Below are 19,723 nucleotides of genomic sequence, written 5' to 3'. Positions count from 1 at the left end.
TGCATAGAAAGTTAATCTTCAATCACTTCAGAGAACTGTAGAATATGGCATTTAAATAACTTAGGGTTCTGTTGATGTGAGACACGATTGGTCCTGGCAGCACCAATCTATTCCAGAGAGATGTTGGGTACTGAAGACACTCTACTTGGAGCTTGTTTTCTTTTTGACAAAACTGACCTTTGGGCAAAGAACTGGCCCTGCTTTGACCACTGACAAAATGCACTGTGTCCAGACTGGATAAACAGGATACAATCAAAAAGACTGCCAAACCTTGCCAAGACAGGGTAAGAAGGTTTTGAAAATTTGATTCCCAGAACCTACAGAGTAGAAGGAGAGAGTTTCATCCAACAGGCTACTCTTTGGAACCTCACCTGCCATAAATAAATAAATGTTCAAAACAAACAACAACAAAACCCAAAGCAAGGAACTGGAGAGATGGCTTAGTAGCTTAATAGCACTTGTTGAAGACCTGAGTTCAGTTCCCAGGTCACACTAGGTGACTCACAACTACCCTTAGCTCCAGTTCCAAGGGATCCAGTGCCCTCTTCTGGTTTCTGTGGGCCCTGCATGCACATGGTGCACATACGTTGGTGCAGGCACTCATAAAATAAGAGTAAAAATTCAGCTAAGAATAAAATAATTTGGAGAAATATTTTCTAATAGTTCACTGATTTCTCCAGCCATAGCAAAGAGGAATAGCACTCTGGACAGAGGTTTGAACCAAAAATAACATCAAGTTTCAGAAGAAAGAATCAGATCTCAGGGAAGGGACCCTGATTTATCTGATACCTGGCCTCTGACAGTGAGGGGCACATCACTCCCAACAACTCCCTCTCAAGGTGAAGTCCAAGTCTCAGGGATCCCTGGAGGTTTCTTTCAGGGCAGGGGAAACATCACTGAAACAGACACTCCCAGGCTAGAGAGTGCCTTGAAGTCTGTGAATCCCAGCTACATGCAGTGTACTTCCAGAAGTCAGTAGGGCAGAGTCAGGTTGAGTTCTGGAGTCAAAAGACCCAAACTGATCTGCTTAGGACCAGAAGTCTTGCTTTTATCTGGTTACTGCATTCTGCTAATGGCATAAAAGCTTTCAAAGAGTTCCTGGGGACTGGTCCTCATCCCAATCAACAGGGATTGTGCTCCTATGGTAAAGTGGGCAACCTGTACTCCCAGCAGCCTCACAGTGGAGGCCCAGGTCTGAAAGCTTCATCAGGCTGCGATTTTATCAAAACCCAGTGAGAGGTGACTATGCCTTCAGGCGCCAGGGTGGAGCCACCCAGAAACCCACAGGAGAAATTCTTGATGGCTCACCTGATGAATTACCAAGCACACTTTCCTCTTTGGGAAACTTTTCTGCATGCCATTGTACCTGAGATAAAATAACTTGTTTAAAGCTGGCCATGTGTCTCAGAGGTAAGCACTTGCCTAACATATTCAGGAGCCTAGCTCAGCTCAGCCAGGGAAAAAAACAAACACTAAATCAGTAACTTGGCTCGTGAGTAAGGGAGATTAAATCAGGTGTCCTTCAGTTCTGGTTGGGGCATGTGCAGTGTCACATTCTGGCTGGTTTGCTCAGGACCTTGTCTGTAGCAGCAAGCCCCCATTTCACCTCTGGACAGGCATGTGTCACCAGCTGCGGTCAGCACCGCACGGATTTGCACGGTTCAGTCTTGGGCCACTGTTCGTTTACATCCAACCCTACCAGCACAGCCTGTTGACTCAACCCTGTGGTATCTCTGCATCACAGGACTGTTGACTTTGAATTCTTCAAAGGCTCTTGCAGACGCATACACTGCCACTCAAATGGGAACGCTCCATGACAATTGCTAGAGCAAACAGATAAACCTGAAGTAGAATGTCCTTACACTCGAGACTTTTGATTTAATGCTTCCAACTTAAAAATGCGCTGTTTCAGAGCTCAAGATCATTTTGGGAAAAAATGTAGACTTTTTATGTCTTATATGTGAACAACATGTTTTTTCTTTTTGGTGTATGTGTGTGTACACATGCCCTCAGAGGCTGGAAGATGGCATTGGATTCCCTCCAGCTGGAGTTGTAGAACTCGGGTACTCTGTGAGAACAGCTAGTGCTCTTTACTGCTGAGCCATTACTCCAGCCCCAGTAACATAATTTTAAGAACAATGTCAAGGTTAGTTCAAAAGATAATAAAATAAAGTTACTAGATTACTTTCCAGTCCATGGGACATGGACATCAATCTGTACTTTTGGCAAGCCAATGGTAGGAAGCCCAAGACACCAATCTGAAAGCCTGACCATCAGATTTCATCCGAGCACAGTCAGAGGTTTTACAATGCAGGTTTATAGTGGAAAATCACACCCTAGGGTGTATCCTGCCTATATATAGGCAACTGGCAGGAAACTAACATATTTTTCCCATGTCTGTCACTTCCTGGTTACTCCCTTGGAATGTTGACGTATTCAGTGGGGTGCATTGGGACCCTTCTGCCTTCTGAGCTGGCCGCTGATAGCAGGGCAGTCTTTTTGGGGGTGCAACCTTACATAGGCCTTTTGGCTTCTGACAACTAACAGGTTCCTCACCCTGGCTTTCTTTCAGCCACCATGATGTGTGAATGGCCCTGCATTCTGCACCTCAGTCCAGCTGACCCTGGCTGGGCTAAAACAAAAGGGGTTTGTAGAGGGAAGGGGGCAAGAGAATAGAGGTAAAGCAGAGCAAAGGACAGAAGAGCCACACAGAGGGTCAAGTAGTGGAACATAACTAGGCGGGGGACAACAGGAGAGCCAGAAAGGTCTAAATAAGACAGACAGATCCCGGAGGCCTAAGGCCTATCACCTGATTGCTGATGAAGTGATAGGTGGCCCACAGAATTCTCTTCCCTATCAACCTTGAAGTAAACATGAGATATAAAGATTGGTGCTCATTTCATAAAACAGAAACTACCTGTTAAAAGCTTGTGCAGAGCTGGAGAGATCCCCATCCGTTAGGAACATCTACTGCTCTTCCAGAGGACCCAAGTTCAGTTCCCAGCACTCATGTTGAGTGGTTTACAGCCACCCGCAGCACCCACGACTCCAGCTCCAGGTTAACACCTTCTGGCCTCCATAGGCACCCGCACACATGTAGCATACACATGCTCTCACACACATAAATGAAAACTAAATCTAAAAAAATAACTATCAGTAGAACCACTTCTATCTGTCCTCTACACCACACAGACACTGGAAACAGTCTGAATCAAAAGATGGGGGGACACAGGGGTAAAGAATCTGGAGAGAGAATAACCTTTGGAGTGTAAGGGCCAAGGACAGGGTAAAGACATTCAGCTTTCATACTCAACCTTCAGCACTATTCTGGGATTACAGGGGGGTTGAGGACCTGATACATCCATTTTTGTGCTATTCCCAGAGTATCTTCTAAACACAGAGAAGTGATTGGGAACGGGAGAGCAGTCATGCCACAGCTGCCTGGCTCCCATAGAAAGGATACAGGCAGACCCTGGAAGGAGAGGAACCCCATCATGGGGGAGACCATTTTGCTGGGGGCAAGCACTGGCTGACGTGAGAGCGGTAACATGTCTCTGGCTAGCCGCAGGAGGTATCTTAACCTTGAACCCTCTGCCTTCTGGGCACACCAATAACACGTAAGACTCCTAACCTTGAGTACTTACTATTGATTCAAGACAACACTCCCAAAAGCACAGAGGCAAGAATAATAAGCCATGTGCCAAAAGACCAGCTGAGCTAGGCAAGCACACAGTGGTGCTACAGCAAAAGCCAAGGGGAGAGTTCCAAAGAGAGGTGAGGCCAGTGCCACGGCCCTGACCAGCTACAGAGTGGAAGGCAGACAGCTCCGGCTGCCTGCGCAGAGTTAGTGACAACATATGGGTGAATAAGAGATCCCAAGAGAAGGCAGACCCAGAAACTGTAATGACAAAGAGTCTTACTTGAGTTTGAGGTGCACGGTGTCCCTGAGGACCTGCGCTGTGTATGGATGACAGGTGTTGAGACCTGTGTTGTAACCCTCGGGGCGTACTGGGGCACTGGAGATGGGTAGTACTGGACTGGATACAGGTTGTGGCCATTGGGAGCCACAGGTGGCCTTGGCGGGTAGAAATGTTCAGACTGATACCCATGGTTCTCATAGTAAGGTCCAATTCCTGGAGGTGACCCCTAAATGATGGGAAAAGAGATTCAGCAGTTACATCTCTCGTGCACCGTAAAGTTTGGGAAGTTAGTAGCATAACAGGGAGAAAGCCAGCATATTCACCAACTATGGTATGGCTTAGAATGACTAGACTCTGTGTCTGAATTAACTAGAATGCTTAACAGTGTGTGTTTTGATGGCTTTGTTTTCCTTGTTCACTTGTTTCCTTTATTTGTTCTTTGAAATAAAGAAACAGTGACTGATAATTGAGATTCCATAGGAAAAAAAAATCAAAGAAAAAATGAATACAAGTTTAGAGTCAGCAGTCACTGAGCTAGAATCCCATTGCTCTGGTTCCTCCTCCAGGTTACCCCCCGAGCACTGAGATGTGAAATCACAAGCCAGGCTGAATCAGAACAGATCATGTCTGAGAACTCACTTGCTGAAGGGACCACATTCAGCTCCTGTGTACAACCTTAGGTGTGGTAAGTGCACACTTTTCAGCTGAGCTGAGAATCCGCTAGAATGAACCCAAGATGCAGGCTCCTCCAGCTATTCTCTACCAGGGTCCCTTCTTCCATGCTGCTGGAGTTGGCAATCATGTACCTACCTACCCTCACCAGGGTGCTGTTAGCTCAGCGTAAGCAACCCTATCCAGTATGGGCATCTTGGTGCAGAGGGTTCAGGTGCCCTTTCAGGGGAATTTGGGGGCCCAACTGTGTGATGTTTAGATGTGAAAAAAGCAGGATCCTCTGCTGGGGTGTCAATCCTTGTACTTAGCCCGTTTTGCATGACCCTCCCCAGGCTGCACTCCCACGCCTGGCAGTCCCTCAGAACCTGGTAGCTTGGCATTCTTATTTCCACTCTCCTCATTCTCTCAGGGACTGGACCTCTTCCGGAAATCCCACTTCATCCATGTCTAACGGTTCTTACCTAAGACCTCTCCAGCCCCGCCCCCTTTCTGCTCAGGCTCTCTCACGGACCTCAGGAATAACGAGACACCATCCTCTGGAAGCAGATATCCTCAGCAGGGCTCACTAAGTGTTCAGATTTTTTTAAAGCTAATTTATGTATTGTGTGTGTTGCACATGTGTGTAAACAGGGATCAGGGAAAACTTGTGAGGGTCAGTTGTCTCCTTCCACCCTGAGGGTTCCAAAGATTGAATGCAGGTCACCTCTTACCTTATAGAGCTGTCTTGTTGGCCTAAAGGTTGAGAATTTTAAGCATGGCAACATGAATACTCCAAGGTTAATAATCTGCGATTAGTAACTCAGCTCCCTACTTCGAAAGTCCAAAGATTGTGACTTGAAGCTAGAGAGGTGGGACAGTGAAAACCATCTCTCATCTAAACAGAACACTCCAGATTCAGAAATCAGGTGAGTGTCTGGCCCAGATCCAAATGGCCTCCGAGTATGCTCCCCTCCTAGGAGGAAAGGCCAAGATGTGCCAAACACTTTGTCCGGATGGAGCTCTTAAATAAATTATAAAGAGATCTAGTAAAACAAAACAAAACAAAAACTAAGTATCAGAGACCCACTAAAATGGAACACTGGCATGTGTCCTAGGTTCCTAGAACCTTGAAAATTATTCTTATTAGCCGGTAAATATTTATAAATATGGAATATGTAAGGTGGACTGGTCAGGCTTGAGGATGACAAAAACAATGGCTTTTATTGCTATAGGGAACACGCCCAGCTAGCTCAGTCGGTAGAGCATGAGACTCTTATTGCTCTAGGGAATGGGCTCCCAGCAAGAATGGACGACCCAACGCCTTATACAGGTGTGGCTGTTCCCCAGTCATCGAGAGGCAGACACCGGCAGGACTGTCACACACCTTACTCCCTAACCTGATGCTCTCTGCCCCATTCCTCCTCTCCCATAGGCACACCTATTGCCTTGAAGGAGGAAGGGAACACACACAGTGTACCAACCCCACTTCTGCCCAGGATGGCTTTTGAGACACTCCGTGCCGTATTGGGCTCCATCCTTGCCCTCACCCTTTCCCACATAACTGTGGTATTTTGAACAAGAATGCCTCTATAGGGTCATGTATTTGTATGCTTAGTCGCTAGGAGTGGAACTCTTTGAAAAGAATACAAGAATTAGGAGGTGTGGCCTTGGTGTATCACTGGGGATGTTGCCATAGATCAGGATCCAGAACTCTCAGCTACTGCTGCAGAAACTACCTTCATGCCACCGTACTCCCTACAAAGCTGATAATGGACTAAACCTCTGAAACTGTCAGCATGCTCTCAATTAAACGCTTCCTCTTGTAAGAATTGCCTTAGTCACGGTGTCTCCTCACAGTGATGGAACAGTGACTAATTCAGAGACGTTGAACAAAGGGCCACCTGCTCACAGCTGTGGAAGAGGAACAAAGGAATAAGGAAATGGCCAGCGATGTAAGAACTAACCACTTACTGGTGTCAAAGCCATCCTGGCTGTGTCAGCAGCATGAGGAGGTGAGTGTCTGGCTTCTTCCAGGTACCCTGGTGGAAAGCACACACAGTAATATTTCAGTACAATTGGTTTTGGAGGACTCTAGGTGAAAGTGACATTGTCCTAGAGCAAGCTGCAGCTCTCCCTGGCCTTGAGCCTTCACTCCACCTGCATCTTCCCAGGTCCCCTCATTCCTGGTGTGTTTATGCCATGGGGCAGAGAGAAACTCATGAGTGGGACTGGGAGACAAGTTGAACTACTATGACCAAGAGAGCCTGGCCTTGAAGAAGTGGGGACAGGCAGATGGCCCTGCCTACAGGAGCACCCATGGCTGAACCTGGGATTCCAAGTCCTTCCACACTTACATGGTTCTCAGCGGGGAAACAATAATGGCTCCTCCCAGTTACATTCACCAAAAGGAAGATTCATGGGAGAAAAACACAAGACCATCAAAGAGAAATCCCATCCCATAGAGGGCAACAGCAGGCCTAGAAGGCAAAGACCTGGGGCTATCGTCTACCTGTGCCCCTTCCTGGAAGCATCCTTGGCCAGGTAACTGAACGAGCCTGACTCTGCAAAGTGGATACCATGGCTGACACATTGATAAGATGGAGTTCACTGCAAATGTCCATGGAAGGGGGTCTTCAGAGAGCGGGGCAGCAGAGGAGCAGCTGGTGGGACCAGAAACACCCTTTCTAGAGGAACTCCATGGGTGTGTTCCTCAAGGCACCTGGCATGGAACTGGTGGCCTGCAACTGAACACCAGAGACAGTTGCACTGGACTCTTCTATAAAGCCTCACAGGGTTACCTAAGCTTTAGTAAGTAATGTGTTTTAAAAGTTCCTTATAACAATGTGAAATAGCACCCCAGCTAGTGTGCTGTTTCAGAAGGGCGTGAACCTTTTGAACATAGGCTAGGCATGGAATTTGCGGTCTACAGGCCAGCTCTACTCCCTGGCTCTGCTTCTGGCTAGAGGTCCTGCTTCCTGATCTACCAGATGACAGCAAGCAGCTTCAAGCTCCCACTGATGCAGACAGGAGGTGGTCCTAGGCCATTTCCGGAACAAAGATCCACAATAAATCCTTTTTCCTGTAAGTTGTTTTGTCAGTTACCCATCACAAGGAAGAAACAATGAATGATATACAAATCCACCCCCAACCTGTTTACTATCCCAAACCCTAACAGAAAACAACGCCGGCCTAATTGCTTTGACCGACTCAATGATGTGTGGTTATGAAAAGAAGTCCCTGGGTCATTTCCTAGGCAGTCATGTGTGAAAAGTCAATATTAAGCAGAGATGCCATCAGCAACAAGTTCGTTTCTTAAGCAAGCCATCCTCTGAACCTTCGCACACTCACTCATGAAAATCTAGTTTAATGAAACCTTGATAAATTTGTTTACTGAGAATCCCAATTTTCAATAGTCCTCTATCATCCTCAAAGGATACCTGGTGACTGACTTGCCTTCAGCAAAACCCCTGTCAAAGACAGTCTAACCAGATTTCTCTCACCCATACTGTCTCTTACCAATTTCTCATCCACAGACACTGCTCCCTGCTGTAGGTTGCCATTCTCCCTTGCTGAGTTGAGAATCAAAGTCTCTTCCTCACCACAAAGTTCCCTGCCTCCTCGCTCCACCTGCTGAGATGTTCCTGACTCCATTGTTGCTCACCCTGCCTTAATGGAGGTTATTGAATTACTGTTTTTCATTGATATCCTCCCTATGAGGGCTTTGCTTCACTCCTCCCATCTGGACTTGAAATGATCCAAGACTACTCTAAGAAACCATCATGGGGGAGAGAGGGAGTTTACTCATCCACAGGATGATGGATTGGGAGGAGTTCAGGAGCCAGGAGAAGCCCTTTTTATCTATGAGAACCAGGCACTAAAAGTGCTTGCTAAGCAAGCATGAGAACCTGAGTCTGGACCCCAGAACCCTCATAAAAGTCTGGGAATGGAGGTGCCCACCTGTAATCAATCCTAGTGCCAGGGAGGCAGAGCCAGGAGGATCCCTAGGACATAAAGACATTATTTCCTATCCTGTGAGTTCCAGGCTCAGTAAAATACCCTATCTCCAACATTGAAATGGAAAGAGATGGAGGAAGGCACCCAGCATCCACTCTGGATCTCCATGTATGTACACATGTGTATGCACACCTACACACACTCAAGAACACATACACATGCATGCATTACACTACACACCTACAAGCCTGACAGTTAAATACAGAGAAAGTAGTAGGCAGCGCTACATAGCTAGATGGCACGAAACTGGGGGCCAGGCTTTAGGTGGGACTAGAATCCCAACCTAGATTCAGTCTCTCACTAGCCGTGACCTGGGAAAGTCCTATGCCTCAATTCTCTTTCCAGATGTAAAAGAGATTATGCTGATCTCGGGAGCTTGAGTAAATTAGCAATAACACCATTGGCACTGGTACACAGTGTCACCGTAGTCTTAGTTAAATAAAAACTAATTTTATCACCAACCTGCAATGAAGAAAGATGATAATGGCTTGGAACACTGAATCAGTCACAGTAAAAATCCACCAGGTCACTCATTTCTTCACTTGTAGACCAAACAAATAGAAGAATCAAGTCATGTTGAGAGATTCTAGGTTTTTCTAATGTTAAAGTCAACAACTTTCTGGGTTTGAGGAAGGAAAGTGAGTAACATACCAGCGAGAGGGGTCACCATTTAAAATGTGTGGGAAACACTTACGCCTGTTAAAATGGTACAATTGTCACCCACTGGTGTGTCTTTTCTACACCCACTTTGTAAAACAGACTCCAAGCTTGGACGTCTACCTGGTGCACCCTGATTTCCTCCCACAGGCATGACTAGCCAGGCCACCCTCCCAGGGTCCTTCCAGAAGAGCCCAGCTGCACCGGCTCTCATTCCTCTGAGTTCCTGCTAGCTTGTTGGTCTGTCGCACCAATTATGGGTTTGGTTGAAGTTTCAGGAAATGAAAATCCAAGCCGCTGGCAGTTTTCCAAGCTTGGGAGCCCTCCGAAAGGAGCAATGACTCGGTGCTTGAAATTCATGCAAGGAGGAAGCCAGGAGCCCAGCCATGGATTGTCAAGGGAAAACCAGAGACAGAAGACAGCAGAGATTCCTATTCTGTCCAGAGTCTGTGGCCCACAAAACACGGAAGAATAGGGTGAGGTTTGAGACATTCAGCATAAACACGTATTGAACATAGGAATACTGCCCTAGCAGGGGAGGTGTCTACGGAGAGACACTTGTGCTATCAGACTACCGAAATAGGGGACCTGGAAGAATTAAGACTTCTTCAGGAACTCCACAGTAGAGAAGGAAAAGGCTGAAGCCTAGGCCAACCAGAGGAACTTCTTGCCCAGAAGGAGATTTCACACAATTCTGACACCATGCGGGAGAGACTGGAGCTGATCCAATGGTGGACCAGATATGTGGGACCATACCTTGAGTAGGACTGCTTAGATGTGCACACATCTCACCCTCTATTTAAACATAGATCTATGTATGGACCTCCAAAGTGGAATTGGGGTCACTGGACCCCTTTATCTGTTCCTTCTCCCAATGTGGCCAAATAATAAATCTACTTTCTCTGCTCTGCACTATGACTTGTCTCCTTATCTGGTATATTAAAGATGGGTGGCTGGGCCAGGTTTGTTGGGAGTGCCAGCTTTGGTAACCAGAGTGATAGAGAAAGAGAGAAAGAAAAGAAAGGAAGGAAGGAAGGAAGGAAGGAAGGAAGGAAGGAAGAAAGAAAGAAAGAAAGAAAGAAAGAAAGAAAGAAAGAAAAAAAGAAAGAAAGAAAGACAAAATGCCTCAAAAGAGGCAGGCCCACCCCATCTGTCCCTATGAATGCCTCCTTGTCCCAAGGATATTACAAACTTTTCAGGGTGGGAATTAAGTCACACATGCTCACACACATACACATGCACACATAAACAGACACACAGAGACACATGTATATACACACAGGCACACATAAACAGACACACAGAGACACATGTATACACACACAGGCACACATAAACAGACACACAGAGACACATGTATACACACACAGGCACACATAAACAGACACACAGAGACACATGTATACACACAGGCACACATAAACAGACACACAGAGACACATGTATACACACAGGCACACATAAACAGACACACAGAAACACATGTATACACACACAGGCACACATAAACAGACACACATACACATATGCACAGATACACAAATGCATAGGCACACACATACTTGCACACAAACACACACCTGCACACAGGCAGAAACATGCATATACACATAGACACACACACATACAAACAATTTTTGTCTTTTTAAGTTTTTTGTTTTTGTTTCACGTTCCAGAGGCTACATGAGTAAGATAAAATTGAACAGCCAGGGATGGGAAGCCCACACCAGGACATTTCCAGCTTCACAAGCTGGGCGTGGTGGGTGACCCCACAGACTGCAGGTACACAGAGCTGAGCATACATCTAACACTGAGACAGAAAGGCGCCAGGTCACGGCAAGGGAACTCCTCAACACACATCCAGGCCCCTGACCTTGCCCAGGCCACTCTGTTTAATGAGGATATTGAGTAACAACTGTCATAAAGATGGAGTGAAAGTGTGTTCTCCAGCTCTGCGCTCAGTAGAACAGAAAACAGGCTTTGCCTTCCAGTGTTTATGCCGCTGCTATATGGTGAAGAGACCTGGTTCAGGCCATGCAAACTCAAAGGCTGCCCTCAGGATTAAGGAACTGAAGCAGCCAGAAGTCAGGCTTTTACTAGGCCCAGGGAAACCAAATTTCCCACGCACGCCTTTAATCCCAGCACTTGGGAGGCAGAGGCAGGTGGATCTCTGTGAGTTCGAGACCAGCCTGGTCTACAAGAGCTAGTTCCAGGACAGGCTCCAAAACCACAGAGAAACCCTGTCTCGAAAAAAGCAAAAAAAAAAGTTCAGCTGAGGATGGGAGCTACTAGGAAAATGTGAAGTCCTCAAAGCACAGAGCCTGGACTGGAAGGTCAGATTCCCAGGGCACTCTGGAATAAAAATGACTAAGAGTTAGCTACAAGGGCACTACCAATTCATTAGAATGTATTGTTGACAGTGAACTTGAACGCTTTTCAGAGTTCTGTTTAGAAGAACCTCCAAATCTGTGGTCCCTAGAAATCATCTCCTGTCCTGGAGCTCAGATCATTCAGATCCAAAAAGAGCTCAGAGCCACCTGCCTGATGACTCTTGGAAAGCGAGGGCCATAAATTAAAGGGAAATTGACTCTCTGTGTTGTACCTTGGGCAAACAAGCAATAACAAAGCCAGATTTGTTTCATCCGCCAATTCAGCTCATTAGAGAATATGACCGTGTTACCATCTCACTCCTCAGGCACAGCATTGAGCCCGAGGCTTCTGTCTACCCACTGCCGTTGCATGAATTTCTACAACCACAAGCCTTTGCTGACCTTCACACAGTAGGTGCTTTGTTACTATTCCCTGCCCCTTGAGTCCAAGCCCCCATGCCTGATGGCTCACCTGTGCACACAAGCAAGACAGGCAGACTTCCTCTCTTCGCCCACTGCCTACGCGACAGAAGTCTCTCAGCCACCTGACCTCTTCAACGTCCACCCTGCGCACAATGTAGGTCACTGACAGTATACATACCCTCTAGTATCCCACATGGGTTCTCCTCCCAAGATGTCCCTATGTGTTCCTGTTTCTTTCTCCTGATGATCACCTGCTGGGAGAACCAAGCCCTGGGTACAGCTCTCCTCCTTTCCAGAATCCCAGATCTACTCCGGGGTCATCCTTTAGGGTGGCCACTGTGATCAGATGAGACTCTAAGGACCATGTAACCCCCACCCACCCAATAACCCACAGGCAGGTTTAGATCGTAGTTGCCCTGGTATGACGTACACATGAACCACCCTCCTTCATGACCAGGTCCACTACACTTGGGGCCTCACGTAAAGGCTCCCCAAGTTGACCTTGCAGGTCTCAGCTCCTAGGATCATGATGCTCCTGAACTCGTCCTGGGACAGCTTGGGGTGGGGAGCTAGGGAGTATTCTAGAAAGTGTGGAGAAACCTACGCAAGCAAGGTTTAGCAATTTCAGCCTTCAGGACAGTTAGGGGAACAATTGGGTGAGCAACGGTGGATGGAAAAGCTTCCCCACATGCTGTGTGGCTCCATGGGAGTTCTTCTGCCCACCCCCAGATACCTCCTTTGCCTTGCTCCCCAGCAGGGCCAGTTTCAGGAACCCAAACTGACCAGCCACTTGACTGACTAGTAGTCCTTGCTTCCTTCCTTCCTTACAGGGCTTGGTCTGACCAGGAGTTCCTAGACACAGAACTTTCTGGAGAGCTTACAAAAAACTCTTGGTTCCCACTTTCAGGGTTTGGTGAATTCTCAAAACCAGAGCGATACCTCATGCTAAGGAACCTCCCCCTCATTCCTCATCTTCCTAAGCTCCTCAATGCTTAAATGCAAAGAGTGATGTAGTCAACTGGATTCTTGATTTCTATTTCATGGTAGCTCCTGGACTCAGGGTGAGCTCATTGCTGGGAGTGACCCTCTCAGACTATGAAGAAGTTCGTACTGGAATACCATACTTCATATACCCAGGCTTCATCACCTATAGAATAACCACACAAGTGTCTGTCACTCATGACCCTATAATCCAGGATTTAGTCTTCTGGCCCGTTAAGTAATACCCAGGCCCTGGTCACTGTGGGGCTGCAGAAAGAGATGAGGCTTTGGGGTTAGGAAGCATGGCAGCCTGGCTCCAGACATCTGACGTACCCAGATTTCCTAGACTTCTTTTGACTTGCCACCACACTGTGACCTCAGGACTAAGGGGAGGAAAAAGAATTGAAACTCTTTGCAGGTAGATGGTCAACAAAGCCCCTTGTACACATCTTTGCCTAAGAGTACAATGCTTACAGCATTGACCACTGAGGACGGCAGCCTTTGTTCTGCTTCCCTGATTCGTAGGGGCACCAGACGAGCTACCTAGCCTTTGCATCAGTCTACAGCTGAGGTGAGGCAAATGGGTTATAAAGAACTCGTTAAGTGTCCACACCACGGTGTGCAGCTATTGTACCAGTGTGGTCAAACTTCCTCCTCCAATGATAACAGTGCCACTGGCAAACAAATTCTCTACACTTGACTCCTAGATCTTTCATCTGGAAAGCCCACAAAGGGGTGTGTGTGTGTGTGTGTGTGTGTGTGTGTGTGTGTTCCTGTTCACATGCACATTTAGGATCAAACCTGGGAATGAGCTGAGAACATAGACCAGAGATGCCTGAAAAGACCAGACTGAGATATGAGTCCCAGCTTTCTATAAGCAGTCCCCAGCTCTTGAGAACACTCCTCAGTTCTTGCACTTGGTCTCCTGTCTTGATGACACTCCAGTTTTTTTCCCTCTTGCTTCCTTCCGTCTCTCTTTAGACAGGGTCTTATTGGGTAGCCGTTGATGGCCTTGACCTCACAGAGTGCCAGATGTGCCTGCCTCTACTTCTCAAGTTCTGGAATTAAGGATAAGTTTCACCACACCTGGCTTTTGAGTTTCCATTCTTATGCCATACGAAGGTCACTGGAAGAAGTCCCCCAAGCACCTCTTCAGCAGAAGCACGGGAAAGGTGAGGAATAGGTCACCTTGCTTACCTGGAGGTCCTTCACCACCCACTACCGCAGTAGCTTAGCAGCCTGGGACATTTTATCCTGTGTCCCCAGTCAAACTGCCCAACCCCCAGCTTTCCTGCTAGGAAGGAAACTTGTTAACCTCACTTGCAAAACCTCTCCCCTCCTCCTGAGTCAGGTAAACAACCCCCACCTCACTTTGGATTTTCAGAGCACCTTGTTAGGTGCCCTTTGGAACTTTCCACAATGCCTGGCTCTTGCCGGATAGAAGCTGAAGGAGCCAGCACTGGATGGCTTGTCTTAGCTACAGGACTTAAGTATTTGCATGCAAGATCTTCAAACCCAACCCTTGCAGGGTCCCCTGCTTTCCAAGTCCACCTAGGGCTGCTACGCTTGCTTTCTCCTAAACTAGCTGCCAGAGGCCTATGCGCTCGGGACAGAACTACTGGATATCGGAAAGGGCCTGGGCTCTCAGCAAGCAAAAGCACAGCCACAAGGCACACACACCCTCCGAGGCATGGACACATAAACTTTCAGGCAGTGGGACAGTTCATTTCTTCAGCTGGGCTATCAGGTCCTCTCACACAGCGTCCACTGCCTAGCTATCCCGTTGGGTTACTCTGCCACCATCCCAAGTCCCACCCGATAAGAGATACACGTGCTCGGGTGGTCAGCCTTCTCCTGAATGGGTAGCTCGCCCCTGGCAGCCGGGCCGGCTTCTCCAGTGCCAGCCCTTCCAGGGCCCGCTCCAATGAGTGCTCAGGTCCAAGCGGCCTGGTCCGCACCATCGACCCGGGCCACCGCACCGGACCGCTGGAGTCCTCCCTGCCCCCAGCTGGCGGGCGGGTCGCGTCTTGACAGGGTCCCAAGGGCCCCGCAGCGCCGCCTGTATCAGTCTTCTGCATCTCAACCAGTTTCCAGTTTCTCTCCACCTCGGTAGGGACCAAGGAGCGGAAGGAGTTCAGGTAACCAGCCGGACCGCAGAGATTTTCCCGAAACAAAGAGAACTGCGGACGAATCTCTGCATCTACGTCCTAGGAAGGGACTGGTGATAGGAGCCAGGAGCCTGCTCCACCGAAGGACCCCACCCCCAGACACTCTCTTCTCCAATACATAAGCTAGGGGCCGGCAAGACCATAAACCAAGCCGCGAATCTACGGAGTCGCCCTGGGGTCTCAGTCACGGGATCTGGGTCTCCAGGTCTCCTCTCAGTACCCAGAACGTGCGCCCGGTCCGCTCAGACCCAGACCGTCGCACCTGTCGCGCCCTGGCCTCGCCTAACCTACTGTACCCCAGACGCCCCAGCCGGGCACCGTCGGGTGGACCCGAATCACCCACTCCCAGACAGGGACCCAGTGTGGAGACCACGAGCTTGTCCCGCCTACTGCTCACCTGCTGCGCTTCCCGCCCCTCTCCGCCTGGGCCCAAGCTCTGGGTTTCCTCGTCCGTCCCAAGTCCCCGACCTCCCCCAGCTCTTGCTTAAATCTCCGTAGGCGGCGTCCTAGGAGCCAGGGCAACACCCCTAAACGCAGGTGCCGGGTCACCTCGGCCAGGAGGAGGGGACGACCGGAGCGCCTGTCCCAGGGAAGGAGGAGGAGTTTCCCCGAGGGAAGCCCAGGGCGCGCTCCTCCCCCACACGGCGGGACCAAAAGAGACCAAAGGCATTTCCCTGGCAGACCGGCCTCCGGAGCTGCACACCCTCGAGGGCCAGGCCCATGGGACCGTCAGGGTACCGGCAGGACACCGTCCTTGGACTGCAGTGTGAATTAACGGGGAAGACCTTAAGGGAGCGCTAACCCGGCCCCCTGGAAGCCCGGGAGCTGCTGGTTCACAGTCCCAGCAGGCTCTCTTCTGCGGACACCAAGGAGGCCTCTGGGCCAGGACCCAGTTGGCAACATCACCTCTAAAGCGCATAGGTGACTCACCCCCCGGGCTAAAGACCCTCCCTAGTGGAAATACCTTGGATTTTCCTCACCTACACCACCCACCAAACCCCCAGCACCCAAAGTCCCCTGGGAAGCTTCCAGAGGCAAATGGGACAATGTTTGTACCGAGGGTGGGGCAGAAATGAGGCAGGGGATGCGCTCTCTGAAGTCTACTAATTCAGGTGACCAGCAGTCTCCTAAGCAGCTCTCCCTCTGACACGGGAAGACAGCCGGAGCTGTTGATTTTGTAGAACTGAAGAAGACACTGGAGAAGCCCAGAATAACTGCCCCTTTTGTAGGGGCAGTTCACAACCACAAAAACTGACTTCTTTGTAAAGGTGCCGGAAAGGTGACTTCTTGTCTGTGCCGGAAAGAGAGCTGCTCTATGACACGTTTGTCCACCCAATCTTTCTCTCCAGGCTTTTCCCCCTAGCACATTCCCGTTTACCTCCACGGACCCATAGCTTGCCTCCACAACCCACACAGGAAGCAAATGCTATTTCTCTGTAGAACCCGGTATAGAATATAAGATTAAGCCCTAGACAATCTCACAGTCTCACACTGATTTTTACACTTTGAGACAAGGTCTCATTGTGTAGCCCTGGCTGTCCTGGAACTTGCTATATAAGCCAAGTGGGCCAGCCTCTGCCTCCCACGTGCTGAGATAAAAGGTGTGCAAAGTTAGAAGGGCACTGGGGGTTGAGAACTTTACGGAGTTTATAGGATTCCCCCTCCAGTTCACATGAATTAAAATGATTTTTCTTCTGCTAATCTGTTGTGCCCATTTAAAGACTAGACCCCTTCTCAAAAAGAAAAAAGAAAAAGTGATATGAGCACTTTCCCACTTTAGTAACAGGCACTCATGAAGTATTGCTGTCCTAAAACTCTGGTTACACCTACACTGCACACAATTCTTCACACGTTGCTTTCACTCAAAACACAGGCAGAACATTAGAACCATGCCCACCGTGGTTGTCAGGCCCTGTGAGCCCTTCCTGCTTCCCTGGTACTTTGTCCCCTCCTCCTCCTCCTCCTCCTCCTCCTCCGTGATCCTTTCTAGAAAGGTGCTTAGCAGCGTGTTCCTAGGGGTGTATATGGCTGGAAGAGATCAGCCCCTAGACCTGGTGAACTTGAGGCAGGATAGACAGAGAGGAAAGAGAAGGGAAAGAAAGCCCTTCCTCTAGGGTATGATGGATGGATCTCTCCAGCCTGTCAAGAATTCCAGCACCCTTGGCATCTGCTGTGTATACTGCCAGAGTACAGTCGATGTGCCTTTTACAGGAAGGTATTTCAAATAAGAATGTGAAAAGAGCAATGGATCATGCTTAGAGTCTGAACATGTGCTGCCTTGTTCCTTTCCCAGATGTAACCCTCACAAACATGACGATAAACTTTTGTTTTCTTGTTAAAAACATCTTGACTTCTGTGCAATCTTCTGACCTTATCTCATTTGACCCTTTGAGGGGAACTCCAGAAGTCACTAAAATTGTCTGTATGACTGTTGTAAAAATTCTTAAGCCTGTCACTCTCTGAGAAGCCACACCCATTCTCGAGTGCTTTATTGCCCCTTCCTTCTGTGTGCTCTTCTCTTGTGCCTTAGATAGAGTCTCACATAACCCAGGCTGACCTGGAACTTTTTCGAGACAGGGTTTCTCTGTGCTGCCAGTTGTCTTGGAACTCTCTCTATAGACCAGGTTGGCCTCAAACTCAGAGATAAGTCTACTTCTGCCTCCCAAATTCTCGGATTAAATGAACATGCTACCACACCTGGCTTGTGACCTTGAGTTTATTATCCTCCTGCCTCAACCTCCTTACTGCTGGGATTACAGGTCTGCACCTCCACCTTGCACTACATCCACAGCCCGCAGCCCTAAGGAAGTCTCTTCATTAAAAAAACAAAACAACTTTATGGCTCATCCTAAAAGTCTTTTCAATAGCAAAGTCAAGACTGCTGGCTTCAACTGAGTGACTGAGTGGAAGTCCCTGAAAAGAACTCCTCAGGGAGGCTAGAAAATGGCTGAGCACTTGCTGCCAAGACTGAGACCTGGAGCTTGATTCCTAGAAGCCGTGTGATGGGAGGGGAAAACTGAGTCCTTAAAGTTGTCCTCTGACCTCCACATGCACACTAAAACACACAAATAAATAAAAATAATAAAATCAGTCACTATAGGCGGCAGCATGGAGCTGCGTCACACTGTCAATAACAAACCGAATGAAGCAGATAACCCTCCTCAGTGCCATCAAGTCTGGAGGGGATTACCCCAGATGTGTCACTGCTGTCCGCTCCAGAGAACTCATTCTCCTGAACACAGGTCAAGTCTTTGGTGGCAACTCACTTCCATTTTGATAGTGTGTTGAGGCTTCCAGTCGTGACTCCTAATGCCTACCTATATGCAGCTAGTTGGTGTGGGACAATGGTCTGTATTCTGTCAATTATATTTTAAATAAACACTGATTGGCCAATAGCCAGGCAGGAAGTATAGGTGGGACAACCGGGCAGGAAGTAGAGGTAGGATGATGAGAACAGGAGAATTCTGGGAAGAAGAAAGCTTATTCTGCAGTCCTGACCCAGCCACAGAAGAAGCAAGATGTGATTCTCCTGCTGAATAAGATACCGAGCAATATGGCTAACTCAGACAGGAATAATGGGCTAATATAAGCTATAAGAGTTAATAAGAAGCCTGAGCTAATAGGCCAATCAGTTTATAACTAATGTAGACCTCTGTGTGATTTCTTTGGGAATTAACAATTGCAGGAACAGGGCAGGACAGAAAACCTTAGTCAACAATTAGTATGTACACTTAGCTCTCTTGTGGAAGGTGTTCACCCAATACCCATTTCCCCCTGGGTATCAATAGCATTGGGTCTTCAGGGAAACAGAAGAAGAGGAGAATATTGAAGTGGCTTATTACCAAGAATTGGTTCATGATTTTGAAAGTGAGATGTCCTATGGTCTGCAAGCTAGAGTGATGGGAAGCTTGCGTCGTAGCTCAGAGACCTGGGACCAGAGAACAGATGGTGCAGAGCCCAGTCTGCAACTGAAGGTGAGAAATCAGGCACACTCAGGGGTGGAGAATAATCCCATCCAGCTGAAGCCTCCTCCACCACTGGTTCTTCTACTCAGAACATGGACAAACTAGATGACCATGGGATTAAATCTGCTCTTCTTCATTCAGTTTTATCACGAACCTCTCCCCTACTTGGACAAGTTTGCAGCCTTGCCAACTCACTGGGTGAGGTTAGCCATCACAAGTCTGCCCACACCAATGACACAACCAAGTTGGTCTCCCTCAACCATGTCAACTCCCTGAATAAAGACCACGTGAGGTTATAATTATACAGAACCTGAAAAAAAGCTGACCTGTACACAACTGAAAAGATGCTGACTCTTTTCCCAGAGGACATAGAGTTTTCCATTATATCTCTGCTCCTACCTGATTCTCCCCACAGTTTACATACTGTGGTGTTAATGCAGTGCTTACAAATACAATGAGATGAAGTCAGTTCATCTGTATATGTGTGCCACATGGGTGTATATGCAGGTAGAGGCCAGAGGAAAGAAAACCTTAAGGATTCTTCCTCAAACACCATCTAACTTTTATTATTTTTT

The 19,723-nt window shown here is 48.1% G+C and overlaps 1 protein-coding gene across 2 annotated transcripts in view; it reads right to left on the bottom strand.

Moving 5' to 3' along the window:
• Nucleotides 1-15,630, bottom strand: part of Tmprss2 (transmembrane serine protease 2) — a 34,040-nt gene extending 18,410 nt beyond the window's left edge. For both annotated transcript variants that reach the window (XM_057764974.1, XM_057764975.1), the window contains exons 1-3: nucleotides 15,581-15,630; nucleotides 6,543-6,610; nucleotides 3,921-4,146 (exon numbers count right to left, since the gene is read on the bottom strand). In XM_057764974.1, coding sequence (XP_057620957.1) covers nucleotides 3,921-4,146; nucleotides 6,543-6,557 — 241 coding nt within the window. In that variant the 5' untranslated portion in view covers nucleotides 6,558-6,610; nucleotides 15,581-15,630. The remainder of the gene's footprint in view (nucleotides 1-3,920; nucleotides 4,147-6,542; nucleotides 6,611-15,580) is intronic.
• Between the last annotated feature and the right edge of the window lie 4,093 nt (nucleotides 15,631-19,723).

Source organism: Chionomys nivalis, chromosome 3 (assembly GCF_950005125.1).
Source record: "Chionomys nivalis chromosome 3, mChiNiv1.1, whole genome shotgun sequence".
NCBI classification, from domain to species: domain Eukaryota; kingdom Metazoa; phylum Chordata; class Mammalia; order Rodentia; family Cricetidae; genus Chionomys; species Chionomys nivalis.
The sequence above is the reverse complement of the archived record's forward strand: the minus strand, read 5'-3'. Positions and strand labels throughout refer to the sequence as shown.